Here is a 26,922-nt window from a genome sequence, read left to right on the forward strand (position 1 = left end):
ACAGGGAGTTACAGTGTTGGCTGGGGTGACTGACCCGGACTATCAAGATGAAATCTGAAATCAGTCTACTACTCCACAATGGAGATAAGGAAGAGTATGCATGGATACAGGAGATCCATTAGGGCATCTCTTCGTATTTCCATGACCTGTGATTAAGGTCAATGGGAAACTACAATAGTCCAATCCAGGCAGGACTACAGATGGTCCCAGATGGTCCAGATCCTTCAAGAATAAAGGTTTAGGTTACTCCATCAGGAAAAAAGCCATGACCTGCTGAGGTGTTTGCTGAAGGCAAAGGGAGTACAGAATGGGTAGTAAAAGAAGGTAGTCATCAATACCAGCTACAACCATGTGACCAGCTGCAGAAATGAGGGCTATAACTGTCATAAGTATTTCCTCCTTCTTTTGTTAAAAACATGTTTGTGTGTGTATATACTTGTACTAAGAAACTATTTTCATTTTATTTCCTTTTCCTTTATCATGTGACATAAGATTTATTGACTTCATATCAGCATTTAAGTATTGTTAACTTTATGTAATAGGATTTGGGTTGGGGATCAGTGCCTTTCCGGTTGTACAAGGGATACTCGTATTATGTTAAGTGTAATTATGACATTATTGTTTTTATTTGAAGATTATGTATGCTCTCAGGAGATGTGTTCAAGTTGACAAGGAGTGGACTTGTGATGGTTAATACTGAGTGTCCACTTGATTGGATTGAAGGATGCAAAGTACTGATCCTGCATGTGTCTGTGAGGGTGTTGCAAAGGAGATTAACATTTGAGTCAGTGGGCTGGGGAAGGCCCACCCACCCTTAACTGGGTGGGCACAATCTTATCAACTTCCACTGAATATAAAGCAGGCAGAAAAATGTGAAAAGGAGAGAAATGAGAGATGGGCCTAGCCTCCCAGTGTACACCTTTCTCCCATGCCAGATGCTTCCTGCCCTTGAACATCAGACTCTAAGTTCTTCAGTTTTGGGACTTGGACTGGCTCTCCTTGCTCCTCAGCTTGTAGACAGCCTATTGTGCAACCTTCTGATCGTGTAAGTTAATACTTAATAAACTCCCCTTTATATATATCCTATTAGTTCTGTCCCTCTAAGAGAAGCCTGACTAATATAATCCCCATGTTGGAAGCCTGGACCTCCATTGTACAGAATTATTGAGGAAGGACAATAGGGTCTGGAGGCAGCAAACCTAAAGGCTGCACGCCAACTTCCTAGAACTAAATGGAAAGGAAACCCCTAACTTTACACACACCTAAGAAACAAAAGGACCAGAGGCTACTCCCTTTGACCTTTTTCTGTGAGGCAGATGGGAAATTGGCTGTCCTCAATGAATCAGACTGATTGCAGGCCAGTCTTTGTTTGCATTAAAGTATAACTTTGAGACCGGGCGTGGTGGCTCACGCCTGTAATCCCAGCACTTTGGGAGGCTAAGGCAGGTGGATCACCTCAGGCCGGGAGTTCGAGACTGCCTGACCAACATAGAGAAACACTGTCTCTACTAAAAATACAAAATTAGCCAGGCGTGGTGATGCATGCCTGTAAACCCAGCTACTCGGGAGGCTGAGGCAGGAGAATCGCTTGAAACCAGGAGGTGGAGGTTCAAGAACCAAGATTGCTCCATTGCACTCCAGCCTGGGCAAGAAGAGCGAACTCCATCTCAAATAAAAAAATAAAATAAAATAAAATAAAAAAAGAAGAAGAAGTATAAGTTTGTAACTTTACCCTAGCCTCTGATTGGGTGCTTTTTGCTGCAACCAATCAGACTGATTGCAAGCTGCCCCTTTATTTACATGAGATGAGCATGAAGTGATCAATAGGAAACTTCTAGAGGGTATTTGGACCCAAGAAGATTCTGTATCAGGGCCCTTGAGCAGCTGCTTGGGCCACTCCTGCGCTGTGGAGCGTACTTCTTCTGTTGCTTCATTCTTTCTTTGCTTTGCTGGGCGTTTTGCCCAATTCTTTGTTCAAAATGCCAAAAACCTGGACAACTTGTAGTCACAACCCTCTGGTGGTAACATGATTTCCCTTCATTACCAATCATAACCACCTTCTAATTCTTCTGGGGTTTTTGCTGGTTTTTAGTTTCCTTCATTACACTCATTTATTTCTTCCTTCTGAGGTGTCTTCCGGTTTAGACTGGGGGAGGCAGACTGTGCCACTTTGCCATCATGTTAGGGGACCATAATTATGTCCCTTTCACGACTCAGCCTACCTCAGGGTTGTTGAAGCTTTGTGTTTCCAGTTGTCTAGAGCAGAAGATACTCTTTCTTCATAGTAGTAGTCCAGAAATGAAGATGTTCAACCTGAAGAACTACAGGCAGAATATAAAAGCAAAGGAAACACAAAGCAATATATACGCACAAAAGAGAACAAAATAGGCATTTTTCTGAAAGATATTGAAATGTACTTTCAATATGCTTGTATTTAATTTTACAGTCATTTGGGAATCTTCTTAACCCTGGAAATGAAACAAGAAAATTAACCTCATTATGAATTGCTTTAAACACATTTGTGGGAATATAGGTGAGTCATAGGGAAAATAAAAGTGCCTCCAGAACTCACAAAGTTAAACTAGTAAAATCTGTATGTAATCCTTTTGTTTGTTTGTTTGTTTGTTTGTTTTTGAGACAGGGTCTCCTACTGTCACACAGGCTGTAGTACAGTGGTGCCATCTCAGCTCACTGCAACCTCTGCTCCCCAGGCTCAAGCAATCCTCCCACCTCAGCCTCCCAAGTAGCTAAGACCACAGGTGCACACCACCGCACCTGGCTGTTTTTTTGTACTTTTGGTACAGACTGGGGTCTTGCCATTTTGCCCAGGCTGGTCTTGAACTCCTGAACTCAAGCATCTAAGTTCAGGAGTTCCTTGGCCTCCCAAAGTGCTGGGATTACAGGTGTGAGCCACTGTGACTGGCCTGTAATCCATATACGTAAAGTTACCATAAAGGTGACAGAATGCCTCGAAGACCCAAAATCAGGAAGAAAAGGACTTGGCAATACCTTATTACTTATTAGATAGTATTCTTATACCTAAAGTTAGAACATGGCTTAAATATTGATAATTAATGATGGTTATTTCCAAGGATAGACCCGTCTGTATTTTTTAAATTTTCGGTGAACATGCATTACTTATGTAATTGGAAAAAACTGAATATTATTTTAATGGAATTTTCATAGGAAAATAATTGTATCAATATACAAAGTACTGCAAAGATATTTGGTGTAGCATTGTTTGCGATGTAGGAAAATATCCAAATTTCTATCAGTAGGAGAACAATTCAATAAATTACGATGTATCTATACAATGGGCCAGGTGTGCCTGTAATCCCAGCTACTTGGGAGACTAAAGCAGGAGGATCACTTGACCCCAGAAGTTCGAGGTTACACTGAGCTATGATTGTGCCACTGCACTGTAGCCTGAGTGACAGAGCAAGACCACATCTTTAAAAACAAACAAAAACTACAGATATACAATGAATATCATGCAACCAACAAAATGATGATGTAGCTCTATATTTATTAGCATAGAAAAATTTCAAAGATGTACTGTTTAATGAAACATATAGTAGGTTTTTTTTATTTTATTTTATTTTTTATTTTGAGACACAGTCTTTGTTGCCCAGGCTGGAGTGCAGTGGCGTGATCTTGGCAGAGATTTCAGTGAGCTGAGATTGCACCACTGCACTCTAGGATGGATGACAGACGGAGATTCTGTCTTGAAAATAAATAAATAAAAATAAAATAGTAAACTGGAAATAAGAGTCTGCAGAGATTTAGCATGAGTAAGAAGTGATTAGGTCAGAAGGATATCTGACACTTGAAGCTAGTAATGGAATGTAAGGAAAGTGAAACTTAAAAATTTATGTATTTCATCCCAAGGCCCTATAATCATTAAATTAGCAATATTATCCCTCAAAATAACCTAAATTAATTAGTTTAATCACTATAAAAGGGAAAATGGGAGACCAGAAAAAATGTTGCTTTCTGATTATAACCTATGAGTCATGCTTATTCAACTTAATTGTTACATTTGGTTTAATAATTTTTTTTCTATAAACTTATGCTCATGATATATGACTTTATACTGTATACATCAAATAGTAATATTTTTCCTAATGTTTTGCTGTATTATAGAATTTTGAATGTCTTATTTTATGGTGTCTGCCACCTGGACAAATTTGTGAATTAATACTACTTATTTTTTTTGAGAGAGTCTCACTCTATTGCCCAGGCTGGAGTGCAGTGGCACAATCTGGGCTCACTGCAACCTCCACCTCTTGGGTTCCAGCAATTATCCTGTCTCAGCCTCTGAGTAGCTGGGATTACAGACGTATACCACCATGCCCAGCTAATCTTGTATTTTAGTAGAGACAGGGTTTCACCATGTTGGCCAGGCTGGTCTGAAACTCCCGACCTCAGATGATCCACCCGCCTTGGCCTCCCAAAGTGCTGGATTTACAGGCATGAGCCACCGCACCTAGCCTAACACTACTTCTTACTTCAGGACTTAGATTTCACCAAAATAAATCAGACTGCTTCTGTGAACTCTTTAAGATTAACAAAAGTTCAATTTTCTAAATTCCTGATTTTGAATATTAAATAATTATCTGTCCTGAAAGAGTTAACGCAGACTCCAAAGCCCTTATTTCCTCTGGAATAATTTCCAGTGGTGTAAGTGAGAATCTGGTTCAACAGATTTTGGAAATATGGAGTCATCTCTTCAGTATATCCTCGGAAATAAACACCTAATTTACTCAATTTGGGTCTAGATATGATAATTGCACTTAAGGTCATGTCACTGAATCATAATATGGAGAAAAGCATTCTACAATGGTCTTTCTGGTATTTCTATTAGCAAATCCCTAAGGATAGAATTAAAAATGGACCTATCTAGTGTTAGATTAGGTTCATGGTATTATAATTGGTTTTTTGTTTGTTTTATATTACTCAGTGATGACATCTACAGGCCTATGATGAGAAACACTAACAGACTAATGCTGAATTTACCTGTACTATTTTATGACTGGTGTCAGTCTAACCTCATACCAAACATTACTTTTGGTTGATGTAGTACCAATTTCTCCTGTACGTGGTGCTACAGGAGAAAGTCAAGTTAGGGAACCAAAAGGTATATTATCAAAGGCCCAACTACCAGAGTGCTTCCAGTCCATAACTTACTGTGACTGGAGGGATGCAAGAGATTTTCGGAAGGTAGACTGCACCTCTAACTGAAGCAGCCTGGGAATATCTGGGTACCCACCCAGCTGGGCCCAGAGTGAATGCATAGATGTCTTCTCTGCTATTGGGTAGCTTGAAGTGGACAGATCAACATTCCAGATGGGCTGTGTCTGGTCCTCTTGTTGTCTACAGAATCAGAGAGCATAAGTTGGGAATGCCAAATTCTCCTGAGCTCCATAGCCCATCAAAAATATATCTTATTCTCCCTTCTTCACTACCACCTCATCCCGTAATGCCCTCCCCTTGCACTGACCAGCATTAGCTATGCCCACTCTGACAGAGAGATGGATGAAAAAGCAGAATTTGCTGAGTTACCAAGCTGCATTTTCATGACTTCACCTAGTAATCCATTTTACAACTACCATTTTAGCTTCATGGTGTAGAGAGACCACATAACTTTCCCCCTTCCTTCCCAAAGCTCCTGCCTCCTTAAAAAAAAAATAGAAGAAAAAAAGAAGATAATGCTTCTAAGTTTCTTTATTAACTATTCTTAAAAGAATGAGTTTTTTATTAAGAAAGACTCTACTTTATTTTTAGAGGAACTCAAAATCCAATGTTAAATATTTAAGTAGAAATATATGCCAACTTAGCTAAGGGAATTAATACTCCTTTTTTTTTTTTTTTTTTTTTTTTGAGACAGTTTCACTCCTGTTGCCCAGGCTGGAGTGCAATGGCACGATCTCGGCTCACCGCAACCTTGGCCACCCAGGTTCAAGTGATTCTCCTGCCTCAACCTCCCGACTAGCTGGGATTACAGGCATGCGCCACCACACCAGGCTAATTTTGTACTTTTTTTAGTAGAGCTGGGGTTTCTCCATGTTAGTCAGGCTGATCTTGAACTCCCAACCTCAGATGATCCACCTGCCTCGGCCTCCCAAAGTGCTGGGATTACAGGCGTGAGCCACCGTGCCCGGCCTAATGCTCCTTTAGACTCTCCATTGCACCATTTGATAATTGTGAAGAAAGGGAAGTTCTTGGGCAGGGAAAAAAAATTAGGTCCCACATATCGTCCAAACAAAGTTTAATATCAGTCTTTCTAGCACATACCTAAATTTCTTGAATATGTCAGAGGTTCTGTCTTCTTCCACTAGTAATTTTAAAAATGGCTTTTGAACAAATGTGGTAGCGGCAGGTATCTGCCTTTCTTCGATGATTAAGGGGATAGGTTGACTAAGATTCAATTCATATATCTTTTTGAGCTATAAAAAAATAGATCAGAAAAAGGAAACCATGAAAAGAGACAGAATCTTTAGAAGAGTCTTCAGAGCTGGCCCTACACTAAACTGTGACTCCTCCTTTTCCATGGATTTGCAAATCCTTTCCCTACTCCACCCACCTCCAACATGCGTCATTTCAAGAGGTGGCAGCTCTGCTACATAAAAACCTTGGTCCTACTTAAGCTCAAATCCTGGTCCTCTCATTTTCTTGCTGTGAGACTTTGGGATAGTTGCTTATCTACACTTCTTTTTCCTCATTTCTAAAACAGGGATAATAACACAGAGTGGTTGCGAGAATTGTAAAACACAGTGTATATGGAAGCACTTTATAAATTGTGAAGCAGTATGCAACTGTAATGATAGCCAGCATTTACTAAATACTGAATGTCAGACACTGAACTAAGCCCTCTCCATATATTAGCTGATTTGGTATTTGTAATAACCTTATGCGGTATGTGTTATTATTACCCTTGTCTTACAGCAGGAGAATCTGAGGCTCAGAAAATGTAAGCAGCTTGCATAAAGTCACTTAGCTAGTATGTAGCTAGGCTGATTTGAACCCAGACAATCTGGTAGCGGAGCTAGCCATCTTGAGCACCACGCTGATTCAGTGCAAAGTATTCATTTATATTTAACCTCTTATCCCTTTTGCTTTTTTTGTCTCCTTTCTCCAAGCCTTGATACCCATACCTCATCCTCTGGATTCTGGCTTCCCTGGCCCCAGACCCTTATTCCTCCTCTGAAATGCCCTAGGCATTGTGATTCCTGTTAGACAACGCATGTTGCTGCCAACCCATCTTGCTTTACTCTACGTACATTGGCCATATTTGCCAAATCAAAAAAAGGAGCATATTCATTTTTTTTTACAAAGAGCTGTAATATTTAAAATATAACTGTTCTGGGCCGGGCGCAGTGGCTCACGCCTGTAATCCCAGCACTTTGGGAGGCTGCCGTGGGCGGATCACTTGAGGTCAGGAGTCCAAGACCAGCCTGGCCAACATGGTGAAACCCCGTCACTACTAAAAATACAAAAATTAACCAGGCATGGTGGCGGGCACCTGTAATCCCAACCACTCGGGAGGGTGAGGCAGGAGAATCACTTGAACCCAGGAGGCGGAGGTTGCAGATCACACCACTGCACTCCAGCCTGGGTGACACAGTGAGAACTTGTCTCAAAAATAAGTAACTAAATAATAAAATAAAATAAAACAGTTCTGGAAAATTTTTATGTTTGACTTGGATGATAATTTGGATTAGAATCTGATGAGAAGCCTCTCTGTACCTTCCAAAGTAGCAAGTAAACTAATCTTATAAACTAATCGACGCTGAGAGAGAAGGATATACAGATATAAAATGTTTCTAGAACTACAGCTTGTAATATTTATTATTAGAACTCAGGCCAGGCATGGTGGCTTACACCTATAATCCCAACACTTTGGGAGGTCGAGGCGGGTGGATCACCTGAGGTCAGGAATTCGAAACCAGCCTGGCCATCATGGTGAAACACCATCTCTACTAAAAATATAAAATGTAGCTGGGTGTGGTGGTGGGCACCTGTAATCCCATCTATTCAGGAGGCTGAATGAGGAGAATCGCTTGAACCCAGGAGGTGGAGGTTGCAGCAAGTCAAAATAGTGCCACTGCACTCCCTGGGAGACAGAGCAAGACTGTCTCAAAAAAAAAAAAAAAAAAAAAAAAAAAAAAGCCATTTGAAAGATGGAGGCAGAGATTGGAATTATGTGGCTACAAACTGAGGAATGCTAAGGATTGCCCATAGCCACCACAATCTAGGAGAGAAGCATGCAACAGAATGCCCTCTCAGAGCTTCTAGAAGGAACCAACCCGGCAGACACCCTGATTTCACTAACTTCTGGCCTCTAGAACTGTGAGAGAGTAAATTTCTGTTGTTTAAGCTGTGAAGTTTGTGGTAATTTGTTACAGCAGCCCAGGAAAGTAACATAACATAGTGTCTCCAAGTAAATGTCATTTACAAAGCTTACCACTTTCAGGTTTTTACAACATGCTGGAGAAAGGGAGTGGAAAGCAAGTTACCTGGCTGAATACATGTATCATTTTCTTCAGGCACTGATTCCGTTTCTGCCCTAGAGACTTTTGCTTCTCAGTCCAGACCTGCATCACCTTTTTCCCGTAGTCATCAAGTCTGCTCAGCATCACGTGGAGGTTCCTGGCCTCATAGCCTTTCCCAGTATTTTGGATGGCTTTTAGTCGTTTCATTATGTTGTTCCTTGAAAAGATTAATAAGAATTAGAATGATAATAGTTTCAGACCCTACTTCAGCAAACTTGTCCTCAGTTTCTTTTTTTTGAAACGGAGTTTCGATCTTGTTGCCCAGGCTGGAGGTACCATGGTGTGATCTTGGCTCACTGCAACCTTCGCCTCCCAGATTCAAGAAATTATCCTGCCTCAGCCTCCCAAGTAGCTGGGACTACAGGCATGCACCACCACGCCTGGCTAATTTTTGTATTTTTAGTAGAGATGGGGTTTCTCCATGTTGGTCAGGCTGGTCTCAAACTCCTGACCTCATGATCCACCTGCCTTGGCCTCCTAAAGTGCTGGGATTGCGGTCGTGAGCCGCTGAGCACGGTCTATTTTATTTTATTTTATTTTATCTTATCTTGTCTTTTTTATTTTATTTTATTTTTCTGATACAGAGTCTAACTCTGTTGCCCAGGCTGGAGTGCAGTGGCATGATCTTGACTCACTGCAACCTCTGCCTTACGGGTTCAAGTGATTCTCATGCCTCAGCCTCCCAAGTAGCTGGGAATACAGGTGTGCACCACCACGCCCAGCTAATTTTTGTATTTTTAGTAGAGATGGGGTTTTGCCATGTTGTCCAGGCTTGTCTTGAACTCCTGACCTCTAGCGATCCTCCTGCCACAGCCTCCCAAAATGTTGAGATTACAGGAGTGAACCACTATGCCCGACCTGTCCTCAGTTTCTTTCAATTCCCTCATCATCCCCAGTAAGCAGAGAAGGATGGGAAGCTTGCTTAATAAGACTTTAATCCAGTTCCTATGAACGAACCTTCAAAAATCTATATGATATCAAAATTTTCATTAAGTCTTTACCAAGTTTCCAGTGTTAAAATAGTGTTGCTTACAATTATTTTAATATATTTTAAAAGTTATGCCAGGTAAAGTAGCTCATGCCTGTAATCCCAGCACTTTGGGAGGCTTAGGTGGGAGGATCGCTTGAGGCCAGGAGTCTGCAACCAGCCTGGACAATATAGTAAGACTCCATCTCTACAAAACAAAAATAGCTGGGCATGGTGGCACATACCTGTAGACACAGCCACTCAGGAGGCTGAGGCGAGAGGCTTGCTTGAACCTAGGGAGTTCGAGCCTGCAGTGAGTTATGATCACGCCACTACATTTGCCTTTTTGTTAAGGGCAAGACTCCAGCTCTTAAAAAAATAGTTAAATGTGGCTATTTGTAATAAAAATTACCTTAGGGAATAAGATAGATCATTTTTTCATATGTACAGATATGTGTAAGACACATAGAAGGTAAGGCCAGGCGAGGTGTCTCACACCTGTAATCCCAGCAGTTTGGGAGGCCAAGGCGGGTGGATCACAAGGTCAGGAGTTCAAGACCAGCCTGGCCAACATGGTGAAATCCCGTCTCTACTAAAAACACAAAAATTAGCCAGGCGCAGTGGCAGGCGACTGTAATCCCAGCTACTCGGGAGGCTGAGGCAGGAGAATCGCTTGAACCCGGGCAACAGAGGTTGCAGTGAGCGGAGATCGTGCCATTGCACTCCAGCCTGAGCAACAGAGTGAGATTCCGTCTCAAAAAAAAAAAAAAAAGACACATAGAAAGTACTTAATACAATTAGGGAAAAGACAGTGTCCTTGCCTTCAAAAGCACTTATAATCCAGAATAGGAGACTAAGTTACTTGTAAAAAAAAGAAATAGAATAAATGCTAAATAGAAATATAATCAGGCTGCAGGAGCAAAAAGGAAAGCATCATTAATTCTAGTAAGAGTAATAAGGCCAGGCGCAGTGGCTCACGCCTGTAATCCCAGCACGTTGGGAGGCCGAGGTGGGCAGATCACAAGGTCAGGGGCTCGAGACCAGCCTGGCCAACATGGTGAAACCCTGTCTCTACTAAAACATACAAAAATTAGCCGGGTGTGATGGCGGGCATCTATAGTCCCAGTTACTCGGGAGGCTGAGTCAGGAGAATCACTTGAACCTGGGAGATGGAGGTTGCAGTGAACAGAGATTGCATCATTGCACTCCAGCCTGGGTGACAGAGTGAGACTAAAAAAAAAACAGTAATAAGAAGTAGTCCCAACTTCTTTCGGGAGGCTGAGGCAGGAGGATGGCCCGGGAACCGGGGAGGGAGCTTACGGTTGAGAGCTGAGATCAGCCACTGCACTCCAGCCAGGCTGACAGAAGCGAGAACTCCGTCTCAAAAAAAAAAAAGAAAGCTTTATAGGAAGATGTCAAGCAGAATTTTGAGGGACAGTCATAAAAAGATTCTCCCTTTCTCTCTCTCTTCTCACTGCCCTCCTATAATGTATTCCACCACATTTTGGTGGTCCTAAACAGAGTTTGGCCATCCTCATTCTACAGGAGAGGAAAAGAAATCTCAGCAAAGTTAAATATTTTTTCTGATGTCCCATAAATGATATACGGTAGATTTGGGAAGCAAGCCCAGATCTTCTTTCTTCCATAATGCCAATATTTCTCAAGGTGCGGACTCTGATCACCTAGACTGAATCATAAGGGGGAGACGGGTGGGGGGCTTGTTGAAAATGCAGGTTCCAAGGTACTTCTCCATACCTTTTGAATCAAAATCTTAGTGGTAGGCTTCAGGAATCTGCATTTTAAAATCTCAGGTAACTCTTACTTTACTAAAGTTTGAAAACCATTGTGCTTACGAACAGAACAGAGAAGAAGGGGATGAGGAAGTCCAAGTGGAAAAATCCTATAAATATAAAGTTATATTTTGAGAGTGATGAGTAGTCTGGGGTTTTTGACCACAGATATGTGAAAGGATATAGTAGGGGATGAGACTGGAATGGTTGGATTATGAATGGCTTTAAAAGGTATGTTAAGGAGTTTGGATCTTCTCTTTTTTTTTTTTTTTTTTTTTGGTAGATGATGGGGGACTCATCAAAGATATTTTTCTGAATATATGTATTTTATATATATGCATATATATATATATAGCCTCAGGTGAATCAGTAAGATTTACTTGAGATTTTATTTATCCATCCATCTCTATATTGAGAGAGAAGAGAGAAAGAATAATTCTTAGCTCTTAGATTTCTTTTATGGGTTATAATGAATACTTTAGAACCTACTATATATGGATCATTTAATACTTAAATTATTATCTTTGTATTTAATATTTAAATGTATTAGATTTTTTAAGTTTCCAATAAGCCTCTTCACACCAAATATTTCCTGACATTTTTCTGTCTAATTACACAGGCTTTTGAGATTTCCTTATCATTTTTTCTTACTGAAATCATATTTCACTGCTTGGAAAAGTTTAGTTTAACTTCAAACTTAGGGACTTTATTGTTGGATGTAGTTTTAGAGATAATTCTTTTTTTTTTTTTTTCCAACAGGGTCTCTCTTTGTCACCCAGGTTGCAGTGGCACGATCTTGGCTCACTGCAGCCTTGACTTCGTGAGCTCAAGTCATCCTCCTGCCTCAGCCCCCTAAGTAGCTGGGACTACAGGCACATCATCAGGCCTGCCAATTTTTTTTTTTTTTTTTTGAGAGAGATGGAGTTTCACCATGTTGCCCAGGCTGGTCTTTAACTCCTGGGACCAAGTGATCCATCCACCTTGGTTCCCAAAGTTCTGGGATCATAGGCATGAGCCTGGTGAGATAATTCTTTTTTAATAATCTGAAGGCTGGGCACGGTAGCTCACGCCTGTCATCCTAGCACTTTGGGAGGCTGAGGCGGGTGGATAACAAGGTCAAGAGATCAAGACCATCCTGGCCAACATGATGAAACCCCGTTTCTACTAAAAATACAAAATTTAGCTGGGCGTGGTGGTGAGTGCCTGTAGTCCCAGCTACTCGGGAGGCTGAGGCAGGAGAATTCTTTGACCTTGGGAGGCGGAGGTTGCAGTGAGCCGAGATGGTGCCACTGCACTCCAGCCTGGCAACAGAGCAAAACTCCGTCTTAAAAAAAAAAAAAAAAATCTGAATATTCAATCCAGTAGTAACCATGGGGGTATCTTACTATTTAAAAGCCTATGTCTAGAATCATGGCTATTCATCCTCCTTACATTTTGTTTCCACTCTCTTAGCCCATCCCACTTATGTTGATAAAACATTGCCCTGTCCTAAGGAACACTGATTTTTAGATGGAGATTCTTTACATTTACTGAGCATCTACTATGGTAATACTACAACTGTACTACGTATGTTATTTTATTTAACCCTTTCAACCTTTTATTTGTTTTAATTTATTTTATTTTATTTTGAGACATAGTTTCTCTCTTGTTGCCCAGGCTGGAGTACAATGGTGCAATCCCAACTCACTGTAACCTCTGCCTCCCAGGTTCAAGCAATTTTCCTGCCTCAGCCTCTTGAGTAGCTGACATTACAGGCTGCACCACCACGCCCAGCTAATTTTTGATTTTTAGCAGAGACAGGGTTTCACCATGTTGGCTAGGCTGGTCTCGAACTCCTGACCTCAGGTGATCCACCCGCCTCAGCCTCCCAAAGTGCTTAGATTACAGGTGTGAGCTACCATGCCTCGCCTCAACCATTATTTGAAGTAAATATTATTATATCCATTTTACATGCAGCACATTTAAGTCTCAGAGAAGTTCTGGAAATTTGAACTAAGATCTGCCCGACTTCAAAGCCTATGTTTAAGAGAAAGCATGATTAGGATTTGAATATGAAAACCATGACAGTTATTACTTTAAGACAATGTAGTACAATAGGTAGTACAGTATACTATCGACTTTGGAAATAGATTTTTAAAAATTCACTTCTACCACTTACTAGCTGTGTGATTTGGGCAAATAGGATGAACTTTCTGAACCTGATTCCCATTCTTCCAGTTAAATGCAATAATATATCTGAAGTTCCTGTTTGTTGTAGATGTATTATAAGCCCCTGTATGCACATAACTAAATTTACATAATTTATTTTCATTTAGTTTCTCCTTGTCCATATAATGTTTCCTCAAACAATTCCAGATTAGATTAGCATGATTCTCCTACAAAATGTATGTTTCCTTTAGTCTATCTGTTTTTACTGTTTCAAGACTGTAGTAATTTTTTTTTTTTTGAGACAAGGTCTCACTGTGTTGCCCAGGCTGGAGTGTAGTGGTGCATCCACGGCTCACTGCAACCTCAACCTCTCAGGCTCATGTGATCCTCCCACTTCAGCCTACCAAGTAGCTGGGACCACAGGCATACATACCACCACGCCTGGCTAATGTTTATAATTTTTGTAGAGACAACGTCTCACTGTGTTGCCCAGGCTGGCCTCAAACTCCAAGGCTCAAGCAGTTCCTCCACCTTGGCCTCCCAAAGTGCTGGGATTACAGGCGTACGCCACCAGACTGGGCTGATTTTACTTTTTATTTAGACTCCACCAGCTTGCCTGGCATGGATGCCTTTGTTTAGTAGGAGTTACACTGTTGATATATCACCTTAGCATAGAATCCTTTTAAAACAACTGTGAATATTTTCCTAGTAATTCTACTCTCACCCTTATATTCTTTCAAAACGTTTAGGTGGATGCCACCTAGTCCTAATTTATGCCTCTGTATGAGCTTTACTCTTCTTAAATCTGTCTTCCACATTACTGGTGTTTTACTTCCCTTGCTAATAATTCTTTAGTTATCCTCTATTAAGTACAGAATGAAATACAAGTTCCTTAGCATGTGATTTAGGATTCTTTTTTATCTTGCCTCTCTTTTATCTTTCCAGTCTCATATCTTATTACATCTTGCTTATTCTTTGTGTTCTGAGTACCGGTAACAAAGTACTTTACACACACACACACACACACATACACACACACACACAGAGCTTCTTCCTGCTGCCTTTCTTTACTCTGCTACACTCTCTGACTTCTCTGTTTTACTGACTGTTTCTTTTTTTGAGACAGAGTCTTACTCTGTCACCAGGCTGGAGTGCAGTGGCGCGATCTCAGTTCACTGCAACCACCGCCTCCTGGGTTCAAGTCTCCTGCCTCAGCCTCCCAAGTAGCTAGGGTTACAGGCACCCGCCACCATGCCTGGCTAATTTTTTTATTTTTAGTAGAGACAGAGTTTCACCATGTTGGCCAGGCTGGTCTCAAATGGATTACCTCAGGTGATCCGCCTGTCTTGGCCTCCCAAAATGCTGGGATTACAGGCGTGAGCCACTGCGCCCAGCTCATCTTTTCTAATTTTACATCTTCCCTGTCATCTCTTCTTAGATATATTTCACTGATCATGTGGGAATACAATTCTAAAACCATATTTTAGCACTTAACTGTAGAATTCTTCACTTACAGAGGTTCTACAGAAATCTTTATTCAAAAACAGTTTATATTACTGTAATATTTTTCTCTCACATGTAATACTAGAATCTTCTTGACGTAGCCATCCTTGTCATAAAATTTTTAATCTGTCAGTATTGTATTTGTTGTTGCATCTGTCTGTGATTTTTTTATTATAACATTAAATATTAGAGAAAGGTTTCTGAAAAAATGAATTAATCCTCAATGGGATTAAGGTTATGATTGTATAAAGTCATATTTTTAAATGATTTTACTGAGACAGGTCAGATTATGCCACTTAGGTTCTCAAAGTCTTCAATAAATCTAAACGAATCATAAAAATTGAGAAAGCGACATGGCACAGTGGCTCACACCTATAATCCCAGCACTTTGGGAGGCCGAGGTGGGCAGATCATGAGGTCAGGAGTTCGAGACCAGGCTGGCCAACATGGTGAAACCCTGTCTCCACTAAAAATACAAAAATTAGCCAGGCATAGTGATGTGCGTCTATAATCCCAGCTACTCAGGAGGCTGATGCAGGAGAATTCCCTGAACCCAGGAGGTGGAGGTTGCAGTGAGCTGAGATTGTGCCACTGCACTCTAACCTGGGCGACAGAGCAAGACTTCGTCTTGAAAAAGAAAAAAAAAATTGAGAGAAAGCTGTCAAAAAATTCCCTTCAAAAAGTACTAAGCCAGTATAATATCATAGGGGAAATCTGCCAAACCTTATAAGAACAGCTAATTTTACTATTAAATTGTTTCAGAGCACAAAAGATAAACTTCCACATTTTTTAATGATGCAAGCTTAAAATTATACCAAAACTTGACAAAGATAATACCATAAGAAGTAAACTGCCTGCCAAACTTAACTAATGAATACGAATGAGAAAAATCCTTAATAAAATATATTGATTCTACAATATATTCAAAGAAGGAAAAAAAAAAATAGCCAGGCATTGTGGCGGTGTGCCTGTAATCCCAGCTACTCTGGAGGCTGAAACAGGCTGATGCAAAAGAATTGCTTGAACCTGGGAGACAGAGGTTGCAGTAAGCTGAGATCATGCCACTGCACTCCAGCTTGGGCAACAGAGCGAGACTCTGTTTTAAAAAAAACAAAAACAAAAACAAAACAAAGAAGGTTACAGGTAGAACAAATAGGATTTATATCAGGAATACAATGATGGTTTAATATAATTATATTAATAGAACTAAGGAAAAAAAAATCTCCTTTTTTTTTTTTTTTTTTTTTGGAGACAGAATCTTGCTCTGTTGTCCAGGCTGGAGTGCAGTGGCATGATCTCGGCTCATTGCAACCTCTGCCTCCTGGGTTCAAGCAATTCTCCAGCCTCAGCTCTACTATAGGTGCATGCTACCACATCCGGCTAATTTTTTGTTTTGTTTTGTTTTGTTTTGTATTTTTAGTAGAGATGGGTTAGCCAGGACGGTCTCGATCTCCTGAGATCGTGATCCGCCTGCCTCAGCCTCCTAAAGTACTGGGATTACAGGCATGAGCCACTGCTTCCGGCCTTTTTTTTCTTTTCTTTTCTTTTCTTTTTTTTTTTTTGAGACAAGGTCTCGCTCTGTCACCCAGGGTGGAGTGCAGTGGTGCGACATGATCGTAACTCACCACAACCTTGAACTCCTGGGCTCAAGCAGCCCTTCTGTCACAGTCTCCCAAGTAGCTGGGACTACAGGTGCACACCACCAAGACTAGATAATTTTTTTTTTTAAATGATGGAGTCAGGCTGGGTACAGTGGCTGACGACTGTAATCCCAGCACTTTGGGATGCCAAGGTGGCAGAATCATTTGAGCCTAGGAATTCAAGACCAGCCTGGGCAACAGGAGACCCTATCTTAAAAAATTTAAAAATTAGCCAGGTGTAGTGGTGTGTGCCTATCATCCCAGCTACTGGGGAGGTTGAAGTGGGAGGATAGCTTAAACCTGGGAAGCTGAGACTGCAGTGAACTGTGATCATGCCACTGCACTCCAGCATGGGCAACATAGCGAGACCCTATCTCAGGAGAAAAAAAGACGGGGCCCCCATATGTTGCTCAGGCTGGTCTTGAAACTCCTGGCCTCAAGCAGTCCTCTCGCCTCAGCTTCCCAAAGTGCTATGATTACAAGCATAAGCCACCTTCCCAGCCCATATTTTCTTTAATACATGTGAAAATAAAGTGTTCAAATCACATTATTTAACAAAATTGAACATTCAGGGTTTTTTTTTGTTTGTTTGTTGTTGTTGTTGTTGTTGTTGTTTTGAAACAGAGTCTCGCTCTATTGCCCAGGCTGGAGTGCAGTGGTGCAGTAGTGCGATCTTGGCTCATTGCAACCTCTGTCTCCCAGGCTCAAGCAATTCTCATGCCTCAGCCTCCTGAGTAGCTGGGACTACAGCAAACCCAGCTAATTCATGGGTTTTTGTGTTCTCTTTTTTTTTTTTTTTTTTGAGATGGAGTCTCACTCCATCACCCAGGCTGGAGTGCAGTGGTACAATCTCGGCTCACTACAACCTCCACCTCCTGGGTTCAAGCCATTCTCCTGCCTCAGCCTCCAGAGTAGCTGGGACTACAGGTGCCTACCATCACACCCAGCTAATTTTTTGTATTTTTAGTAGAGACAGGATTTCACTATATTAGCCAGGATAGTCTTGTTCTCCTGACCTTGTGATCTGCCTGCCTTGGCCTCCCAAAGTGCTGGGATTACAGATGTGAGCCACCATACCCGGCCTTTTTTTTTTTTTTTTTCCTGTAGACATGGGGTTTCACCATGTTAGCCAGGCTGGTCTCGAACTCCTAGATTCAAGTGATTCACCCACCTTGGCCTCCCAAAGTGCTGGGATTACAGGATAAGCTACCACACCCAGCCAATCTTTTTTGTTTTGTTTTGTTTTGTTTTTATCACATTGAATTTGGTTTAATTCAATTTTTCTTTTTTATTTTAGTAAGTTCAACTTTTATTTTAGATTCAAAGGGTACATATGCAGGTTTGTTACATGGTTATATTGCATGATGCTGAGGTTTGGGGTACAAATGATCCCATCACGCAGGTTATGAGCATAGTACCCAATAGCTAGTTTTTCAACCCTTGTCCCAATTCCTCTCTCCCCTACTAGTGGTCCCCAGTGTCTGTTGTTCCCATCTTTACGTGCCTGTGCACCCAACATTTAGCTCCCATTTATAAGCAAGAATGTCGGTATTTGGTTTTCTGTTCTTCTATTAATTTGTTTAGGATAATGGCCTCAAACCGCATCCATTTGCTGCAAAGGACATGATTTTGTTCTTGTTTATGGCAGCATAGTATTCCATATGTTGTATATATGCCACATTTTCTTTATCCAGTCCACCACTGATGTGTACCTAGGTTGATTCCATGTCTTTGTGAATAATGCTGCAATGAACAGACAAGTGCATGTGTCTTTTTGGTAAAATAATTTATTTTCCTTTGTATATATACCCAGAAATGGGATTGCTGGGTCAAGTGGTAGTTCTATTTTAAGTTCTTTGAGAAATCTCAGCTGGGCATATTGTCTCATGCCTATAATCCCAACATTTTGGGAGCCTGGGGCAGGAGGATAACTTGAACCCAGGAGTTCAAGACTAGCCTGGGAAACATAGTAAGACCCTATCCCTACAAAAAATTAAAAATTAAAAAATTAGCCAGGCATGATGGCATAGCCCTGTAGTCCCAGCTACTCAGAGGCTGATATGGGAAAATTGCATGAACCCAGCAGATATAGACTGCAGTGAGCCATCATTGCACTGGGCGAGAGAGTAAGACCATGTCAAAAAACAAAACAAGGGCAGGCGTGGTGGCTCACACCTGTAATCCCAGCACTGTGTGAGGCCAAGGCGGGCCGATCACCTGAGGTCAGGAGTTTGAGACCAGCCTGACCAATAAGGTGAAACTCTGTCTCTGCTAAAAATCAAAAATTAGCCAGGCGTGGACAACAAGAGCAAAACTTTGTCTAAAAAACAAAACAAAACGAAACACCACCACCACCACAAAAACAAGAAATCTTCAAACTACTTTCCACAGTGGCTGAGCTAATTTACATTCCCATTAACAGCGGATAAGCATTCCTTTGCTCTGCAGCCTTGCTAACAGATGTTAGCCAGACTGAGGCAGGAGAATGGCTTGAACTCGGGAGGCAGAGGTTGCAGTGAGGTGAGATCATGCCACTGCACTCCAACCTGGGCAACAGAGCAAAAACTCTGTCTCTAATAAATAAATAAAAAGAAAAAAGAAACAGAATGGTATTTCCTAGGTTTTCTTCTAGGATTTGTATAATTTGAGGTCTTACATTTAAATCTTTAATCCATCTTGAGTTAATTTTTGTATATGGTGAAAGGTAGGGATGCAATTTCATTCTTCTGCATATGGCCAGCCAGCTGTCCCAGCATCATTTATTGGACCGAGAGTCCTTTCCTCATTGCTTATTTTTGTTGACTTTGTCCATGATTAGATGGTTGTGGGTATGGGGCTTTATTTCTGGGTTCTCTATTCTGTTCCATTGGTCTATGTGTCTGTTTTTGTACCAGTACAATGTTGTTTTGGTTACTGTAGCCTTATAGTATAGTTTGAAGTTGGATAATGTGATATGCCTCCAGCTTTGTTGTTTTTGCTTAGGATGGCTTTGGCTATTTGGGCTGTTTTTTGGTTCCATATGAATTTTAGAATAGTTTTTTCTTATGTAGTGAAAAATGACATTGAGGCCGGGCGCGGTGGCTCAAGCCTGTAATCCCAGCACTTTGGGAGGCCGAGGCGGGTGGATCACGAGGTCAGGAGATCGAGACTATCCTGGCTAACACGGTGAAACCCCGTCTCTACTAAAAATACAAAAAATTAGCCGGGCGTGGTAGCGGGCGCCTGTAGTCCTAGCTACTTGGGAGGCTGAGGTGGGAGAATGGCGTGAACCCAGGGGGCGGAGCTTGCAGTGAGCCGAGATCGCGCCACTGCACTCCAGCCTGGGAGACACAGCGAGACTCCGTCTCAAAAAAAAAAAAAAAAAAAAAAAAAGAAAAATGACATTGATAGTTTAATAGGAATATCACTGAATCTGTAGATTGCTTTGAACAGTATTATATCGTGCCATGGCACTCCAGCCTGGGGGACAAGAGCGAGATTTTGTCTCAAAAAAAAAAAAAAAATACAAAAGCCAGGTGTGGTGGCGTGTGCCTATAGTCCCAGCTACTCAGGAGGCTGAGGTAGAAGGATTGCTTGAGTCTGGCAGGCAGCGGTTGCAGTGAGCCAAGATTGCACCACTGCACTCCAGCTGGGTGACAAAGCCAGACCCTGCGAAAGGAAAGAAAGAAAGAAAGAAGGAAAGAAAGGAAAGAAGGAAGGAAGGAAGGAAGGAAGGAAGGAAGGAAGGAAGGAAGGAAGGGGAAAATATGTTTGTAATGCTTTAATACAGTAAGATGGCTGCATACAAAATTGAGTCTCCATTTACAATAGCAACAATAACAAAAATAAACACTTAGAATATCCAAGAACTAGATGAAAACTTTAAGATGCTCTTTTTTTTTTTTTTTTTGAGACTGAGTCTCGCGCTGTCGTACAGAACGGAGTGTAGTGGTGGCGCCATCTCAATTCACTGCAACCTCTGCCTCCCGGGTTCAAGCAATTCTCCTGCCTCAGCCATCCACGTATCTGGGATTACAGGCATACGCCACCATGCCCAGCTAATTGTTGTATTTTTATTAGAGACGGGGTTTCACCATGTTGGCCAGGTTGGTCTTGAACTCCTGACCTTGGGTGATCTGCCCACCTCAGCCTCCTAAAATGCTGTGAGATTACAGGTGTGAGCCACCGTGCCCAGCCCTGTATCTGTTTTATACATCTATTTAAACATACAAAAATCAAAATTTTGTGCATATGTGGTCACACATGCACACACACATACACACACACACACACACACACATATAAACCTGAACAACAACAACAAAAAGATGTATAATTGGCCTGGGTGACAGAGTGAGACTCTGTCTCAAAAAAAAAAAAAGAGAGAGAGAGAGAGAGATACCATATTCTTGGATAGGAAGACTATATTAGTGAAGATAAGCTGGGTTTTGCTGTTTTTTAATAAAAATCCCAAGCCTCAGTGGCTTAAAACAACAAAAAATTTGCTGGGCGCGGTGGCTCACGCTTGTAATCCCAGCACTTTGGGAGGCCGAGGTAGGTGGATCACCTGAGGTCGGGAGTTCAAGACCAGCCTGACCAACATGAAGAAACCCTGTCTCTTTACTAAAAATACAAAATTAGCCGGGGTGGTGGCACATGCCTGTAATCCCAGCTACTCGGGAGGCTGAGGCAGGAGAATCGCTTGAACCCGGGAGGCGGAGGTTGCGGTGAGCCGAGATCGCGCCATTGCACTCCAGCCTGGGCAAAAAGAGTGAAACTCTGTCTCAAAAAACAACAACAACAACAACAACAACAACAACAAAAAATTCACTTGTTGCTCATACTATGAATTCATCATGGCTTGTCAGGGAGTGAACTTCCCTGTATTCTTTCAGGGACATGTTTAAAGGAACAACAATCACCTTGAACATTGTGGGTTATTATGCCAGGGGAAAAAGAAACTCTGTAGGTTATCAAATCAACAATGACAAGCTCAGCACAGAAATAACATATCAATTCTGCTGACATCTCATTGACAAGTGCTGTCAAACAGCACTAATAATGACCTCAAAGACTGCATCATAAAATAAAAGCGAAATAGCGAGAGGTAGGTAGTGTGAGCAGATCAATGAAAATAATGGCCTGGGCCAGGTGCGGAGGTGGCTGCCTGTCCCAGCACTTTGGGAGCCGAGGCGGGCAGATCCCGCACTAGGCCGGGGCTTTCCAGAGACCGTCCTGGCTAACACAGTGAAACCGTCTCTACAAAAATACAAAATTAGCTGCGGTGATGGTGAATCACCAGCAGTCCCAGATACTCAGGAGGGCTGAGGCAGGAGGTGGCATGAACCCAGGAGGCAGAGCTTGCAGTGGGCAGAGATCGTGCCACTGCACTCCCAGCCCTGAAGTGACAGAGCAGAAGACTCGTCTCAAAAAAGAGAAAAGAAAAAGAAATAATGAAGCTGGTGGTGGCTCACACCTATAATCCCAGCACTTTGGGAGCTGAGGTGGGCCCGGATCACCTGGTCAGGAGTTCCAGACCAGCCTGGTCCCAGCTGTAGTGAAACCCCGTCTCTACTAAAAATACAAAAATTAGCTGGTGGTGGCACATGCCTCAGCTACTCTGGAGGCTGAGGGGCAGGATGTCAGCAGACAGAGGCGGGAGTTTGCAGTGAGCCAAGATCGTACCACTGCACTTCAGCCCATCTGAGCAAAATGAGGAGACTCCATCTCAAAAAAAAAAAAAAAAAAAAATCTAAAATAATGGGATTGGTAATTGTTAAGAATATCAAGAAATTGTTACTTGCCTAATCCATTTCTGATATTTGCAACTTTTAAAATCAGGACCAGGCGAGCCTTGGTGGCTGAAGCCATAATCCCAGCACTGGGAGGCTGAGATGGTGAATCCTTGAGGTCAGGAGATCGAGACCATCCTGGGCAACACAGTGAGCCTGTCTCTACTAAAAAAATAGAAAAAACTAGCGGGCGAGGTGGCCCGGGTGCCCTGTAGTCCCAGCTGCTGGGAGAGCTGAGAGGCAGGAAGAATGGCATAAACCCAGGAGGCCAGAGCTTGCAGTGAGCTGAGATCGCTTTTGCCACACTCTAGCCTGGAGCAACAGAAACAAGACTCAGTCTCAAAAAAAAAAAAAAAAATCAGGACCAGGACCTGCTGCTTGCTGCCTCAGGGTCACCCCAACAACAAATTTGCCATGGCAACAACCTCCTACATAATCTACCATCTCCCTTGTTTTATGTTTGTTTGGTTGGTTTTTTAATTTTGTTTTTGTTTGTTTGTTTGTTTTGTTTGGGGAGGCCAGGCACAGTGTTGCCTCACTGCAGCCTCCTGCCTCCCAGGTTCCAAACAATTCTTCTGCCCTCCAGCCTCCTGAAGTGGCTGGGACTGTCTCACCATGCCTGAGTAATTACCTAACTACCTATTTTTTTTTTTGAATGAGTCATGGTTGGCGCAGGTGCAATAAGCCATCTCAGTTCTGCAACCTCCGCCTCCGGGACAGCAGATTCTCTTGCCTCAGCCTCCTGGTAGCTGGGATTACAGACTTCACCACCGTAGCTAATTTTTTGTATTCTTAGTAGAGGCGGGGTTTCACCATGTTATCAGGCTGATTTTTGTATTTTTTTAATAGGGTGAGGTTCACGTGTTGGCTAGGGTGGTCTCGAACTCCTGACCTCAAGTGACCCACCTGCCTTGGCCTCCCAAAGTGCTGGGATTACAGGCATCAGCCACTGCACCCTGCCTGTATTTACTTGTATATATTTTTTTAAAAATAAAAAAAAAATTTTTTTAATAAAAAAAATTATTTTTTATTTTTTCCTGAGATGGAGTCTTGCTCTGCCCCCCTGGCTGGAGTTCAGTGGCTCAATCATGGCTCACTGCAACTTCCGTCTCCTGGGTTCAAGCAATTCTCTTGCCCCAGCCTCCCAAGTAGCTGAGATTCCAGACACGTGCCACCATGCCCGACTAATTTTCGTATTTTTAGTAGAGACTGGGTTTCACCGTGTTAGCCAGGATGGTCTCAATCTCCTGGCCTCGTGATCTGCCCGCCTCGGCCTCCCAAAGTGCTGGGATTACAGATGTGAGCTTTTTTTTTTTCATTAAAAATTTTTTTTGTGGGTACATAGTAGGTATATATATTTTGGGGGTACAGGAGATGTTTTGATACAGGCATGCAATGTATAATAATCATATCAGGGTAAATGGGGTATCCATTGCCTCAAGCATTTATCCTTTGTGTTACAGACAATCCAATAATCCAATTATATTCTTTGTTATTTTTAAATGTACAATTACATTATTATTGACTATAGTCACCCCGTTGTGCTTTCAATTGCTAGATCTTATTCATTCTATTTTTTTGTATCCGTTAACCATCTCTACTTTCCCCCCACCCCCACTACCCTTTCTAGCCTCTGGTAACCATCTTTCTCTTTTTTTTTTCTTGAGACTGGGTCTCACTCTGTCACCCAGGCTGGAGTGCAGTGGCGCGATCTTGGTTTACTGCAGTCTCAACCTCCTGAGGCTTGAGTGATCCTCCAAGCTGAGCTTCCTGAGTAGCTGGGACTACAGGCATGCACCATCATGCCCAGCTAATTTTTTGTATTTTTTTGTAGAGACAGGGTCTCAATTTGTTGTCCAAGCTGGTCTCAAACTCCTGGGCTCAAGTGATCCTCCCCCCTCAGCCTTCCAAAATGCTGAGATTACAGATGTGAGTCACTGCACCTGTCCCATCCTTCTACTCTTTGTGTCCATTAGTTCAATTGTTTTAATTTTTAGCTCCCACAAATAGGTGAGAACATGTGAAGTTTGTCTTTCTGTGCCCGGCTTATTTCACTTAACATAATGACCTCTAGTTCCATCCATGTTGTTGCAAATGGCAGGATCTCTTTTTATTATTATTATTATTTTATTTTGAGGCAGAATCTGACTCTCTCACCCAGGCTGGAGTGCAGTGGCACGATCAGCTCATTGCAACCTCCACCTCCCGGGTTCAAGTGATTCTCCTGCCCCAGCCTCCCAAGTAATTCTGGGATTACAGGTGCACGCAACCATGCCTGTCTAATTTTTGTATTTTTTTTGCAGAGATAGGATTTCACCATGTTGGCCAGGCTGGTCTCGAACTTCTGACCTCAAATGATCCACCTGCCTCAGCCTCCCAAAGTGCTGGGATTACAGGCATGAGCCACCATTCCTGGTCTCATTCTTTTTTATGCTATTTCCCATTTTAAAAATCATACATTTCTGGTGAACCAAAAATGATGAAAGAAATTCAGAATAAGTGGAAAGCATCTCTAAACTTTTGAAGTTGATATTTTGGAGACCAACCATGATCCACAAAATATACTTGGCTTCTCTGCTGGAGATATATATGGATGAAATGGATCATGTTATATGTCATTTCTTATTTTCCAAAAAATATATCTCCTTCTGCTATCTTAAACAGGCTTCCTTCTCATAGACCTTATATAAGACAGTCTTTTAGAACATATGGTCTGACAAATATGAATATACTTCTGGGACAATGACAGAAAATATTTGCAATCAGAACTAAACCAGAAAACTAGACATATAATAATTGTATCTACCTGGCATACTGGATCAGCCTATAGGCAATGTACTTGCGGAATAGGTATCCCAACTGAACCGTGTCCGTATGAAGTATCTCAATTATGAGAGTCCTAGCCGTTGTGTGCAGCTGTGAAGGGAGTCCACAAGTTTTTATAGCCTGATTTAATAGTATCAGGTTCTTCTTCTGAGCCTCCACATCAACAAAATACCTCTTTTCTTCAAGTTCTTGAGGAGAGGAAGGGGGCACCATTATTTTGGGTTTCTTGGTACCTGAAACTGAACTCAGTATCCAGGGCTTGTCTATAGGAGGGAATCGGGATTTCTGGTACCATTCCAAAGGTGAAATCTGTGATGTTTTGAGTAGAGTAGTGAGAGAAGATAGTGATGTAGGCTTCATGAGAGTGGGAAGGGCCCCTTCACCAGTGTAAGGGGTTTGGGATACTGGGGTCCTGTATTTGGTGAGATGGGACTGAAATGTTCTAAATGATTCCATAGCAAAAGGATCTCGAAGTATCTGGGTTTCTTCGGAAGTGTCAGAGACCTCCGGCATTTGGAACTTCTTAGTGGTGAAAGGTACTTGAGCTACCTTGAAAGCTGGAGCACGAGGATGGATCAGTGCTGATTTAGATGTCAGAGAAGAAATAATTGCCGATCTTTTCTTAGCAACAGAAGGGGACCAACCTTTCTGGGGCTTTCCAGGGGCTGGGGACGGCCAGAGTGTGGGAGGATGTCTAGAGGTGGGAGGGATCCATAATGAAGAAGCTAGCCCAGGAAGGGTCCATGGTGCCAGATGCTGCCCAGAGGTAGGAGCCTGCAGATAGGGAGATTGTTCAACAGTGGCAGGAGGCTGGAATTCCTGGAGCTGCTCAGAGAAGGTTAAGCGTCCAGATTCCAGGAGGTCCCCAGGGATGGAAGAGGCTTCAGGAACTAAGCGCTGCCCAGGAGAAAGAGAAGCCCAGAGACTTGGAATCTGTCCAGAAGTGGGTGGGACTCCAGCTATAAGACGCTGCCTGGGGGCAAGAGGGACGTTTGACATCTGAGGTGGCGGAGGAGTCAGAGAGGCCCTAGTTATGAAAAGCTCCCTAGAGCTAAAGGCCTCCGGTTCAAAGGGCTGCCCTGGAGTGGGAGGGGCCCCAAATATTGGGAGCTGCCCAGGGGTGGGAGGGGCCTGTGGTGCCGGGAACTGCGCAGAAGTGGATTGACCTCCGTATACCAGGGTCTGTCCAGAGGAACGAAGAGTCTGTGGTGCCCCAAGCTTCCCAGGCTCAGAAAGAATCCCCATTTCTAGGGGCTTCCCAGGGGGAAAGGGGCCTTGGTTGAGGGGAACCCTTGATATCGGCAATATAGAGGACTTCTCAGGAGTAGGAACTGATGATGCCAGGGACAGCCTAAGGCTTGGAGACAATCTTGATATGATGGATTGCCCAGTGGGGAGAGAAGCCTTCGGTTTCTGAAATGGTTTATGGGACCACTGGACTTCCTTAAGGGTGAGGGGTGATCCCAAGGTATGGGCTTTATCTAAGGTGAGAGGAACCCCTAACTTCGATAACTGTTCTTGAGCCTGTTCTAAGTTGATAGGGGACTCCAAAACCTGGGTTTGCTCAGGGGTAAGAGTGACAGCTGACACCCAGGCATTTACTGGGGTGATGGGGACTCCCAGTGCCTGGGCCTGCTGAGGGGTGAGAGGGATCCCCTGAGCCGGCATCTGCTGAGGAGTGAGAGGGATCCCCAGTACTGGACCTGCTGAGGGTGGAGAGAGGGA

The 26,922-nt window shown here is 42.5% G+C and overlaps 1 protein-coding gene across 1 annotated transcript in view; it reads right to left on the reverse strand.

The window, feature by feature from the left end:
- Positions 1-2,391: 2,391 nt before the first annotated feature.
- The window catches only part of FAM186A (family with sequence similarity 186 member A), a 73,238-nt gene continuing 48,707 nt past the window's right edge, over positions 2,392-26,922 (reverse strand). Inside the window, 6 exon segments of the mRNA XM_031650459.1 lie at positions 2,392-2,468; positions 5,188-5,373; positions 6,295-6,446; positions 8,517-8,709; positions 25,178-26,162; positions 26,268-26,894. Coding sequence (XP_031506319.1) covers positions 2,447-2,468; positions 5,188-5,373; positions 6,295-6,446; positions 8,517-8,709; positions 25,178-26,162; positions 26,268-26,894 — 2,165 coding nt within the window. The 3' untranslated portion in view covers positions 2,392-2,446.

This window comes from Papio anubis, chromosome 9, assembly GCF_008728515.1.
Source record: "Papio anubis isolate 15944 chromosome 9, Panubis1.0, whole genome shotgun sequence".
Lineage (NCBI taxonomy): Eukaryota > Metazoa > Chordata > Mammalia > Primates > Cercopithecidae > Papio > Papio anubis.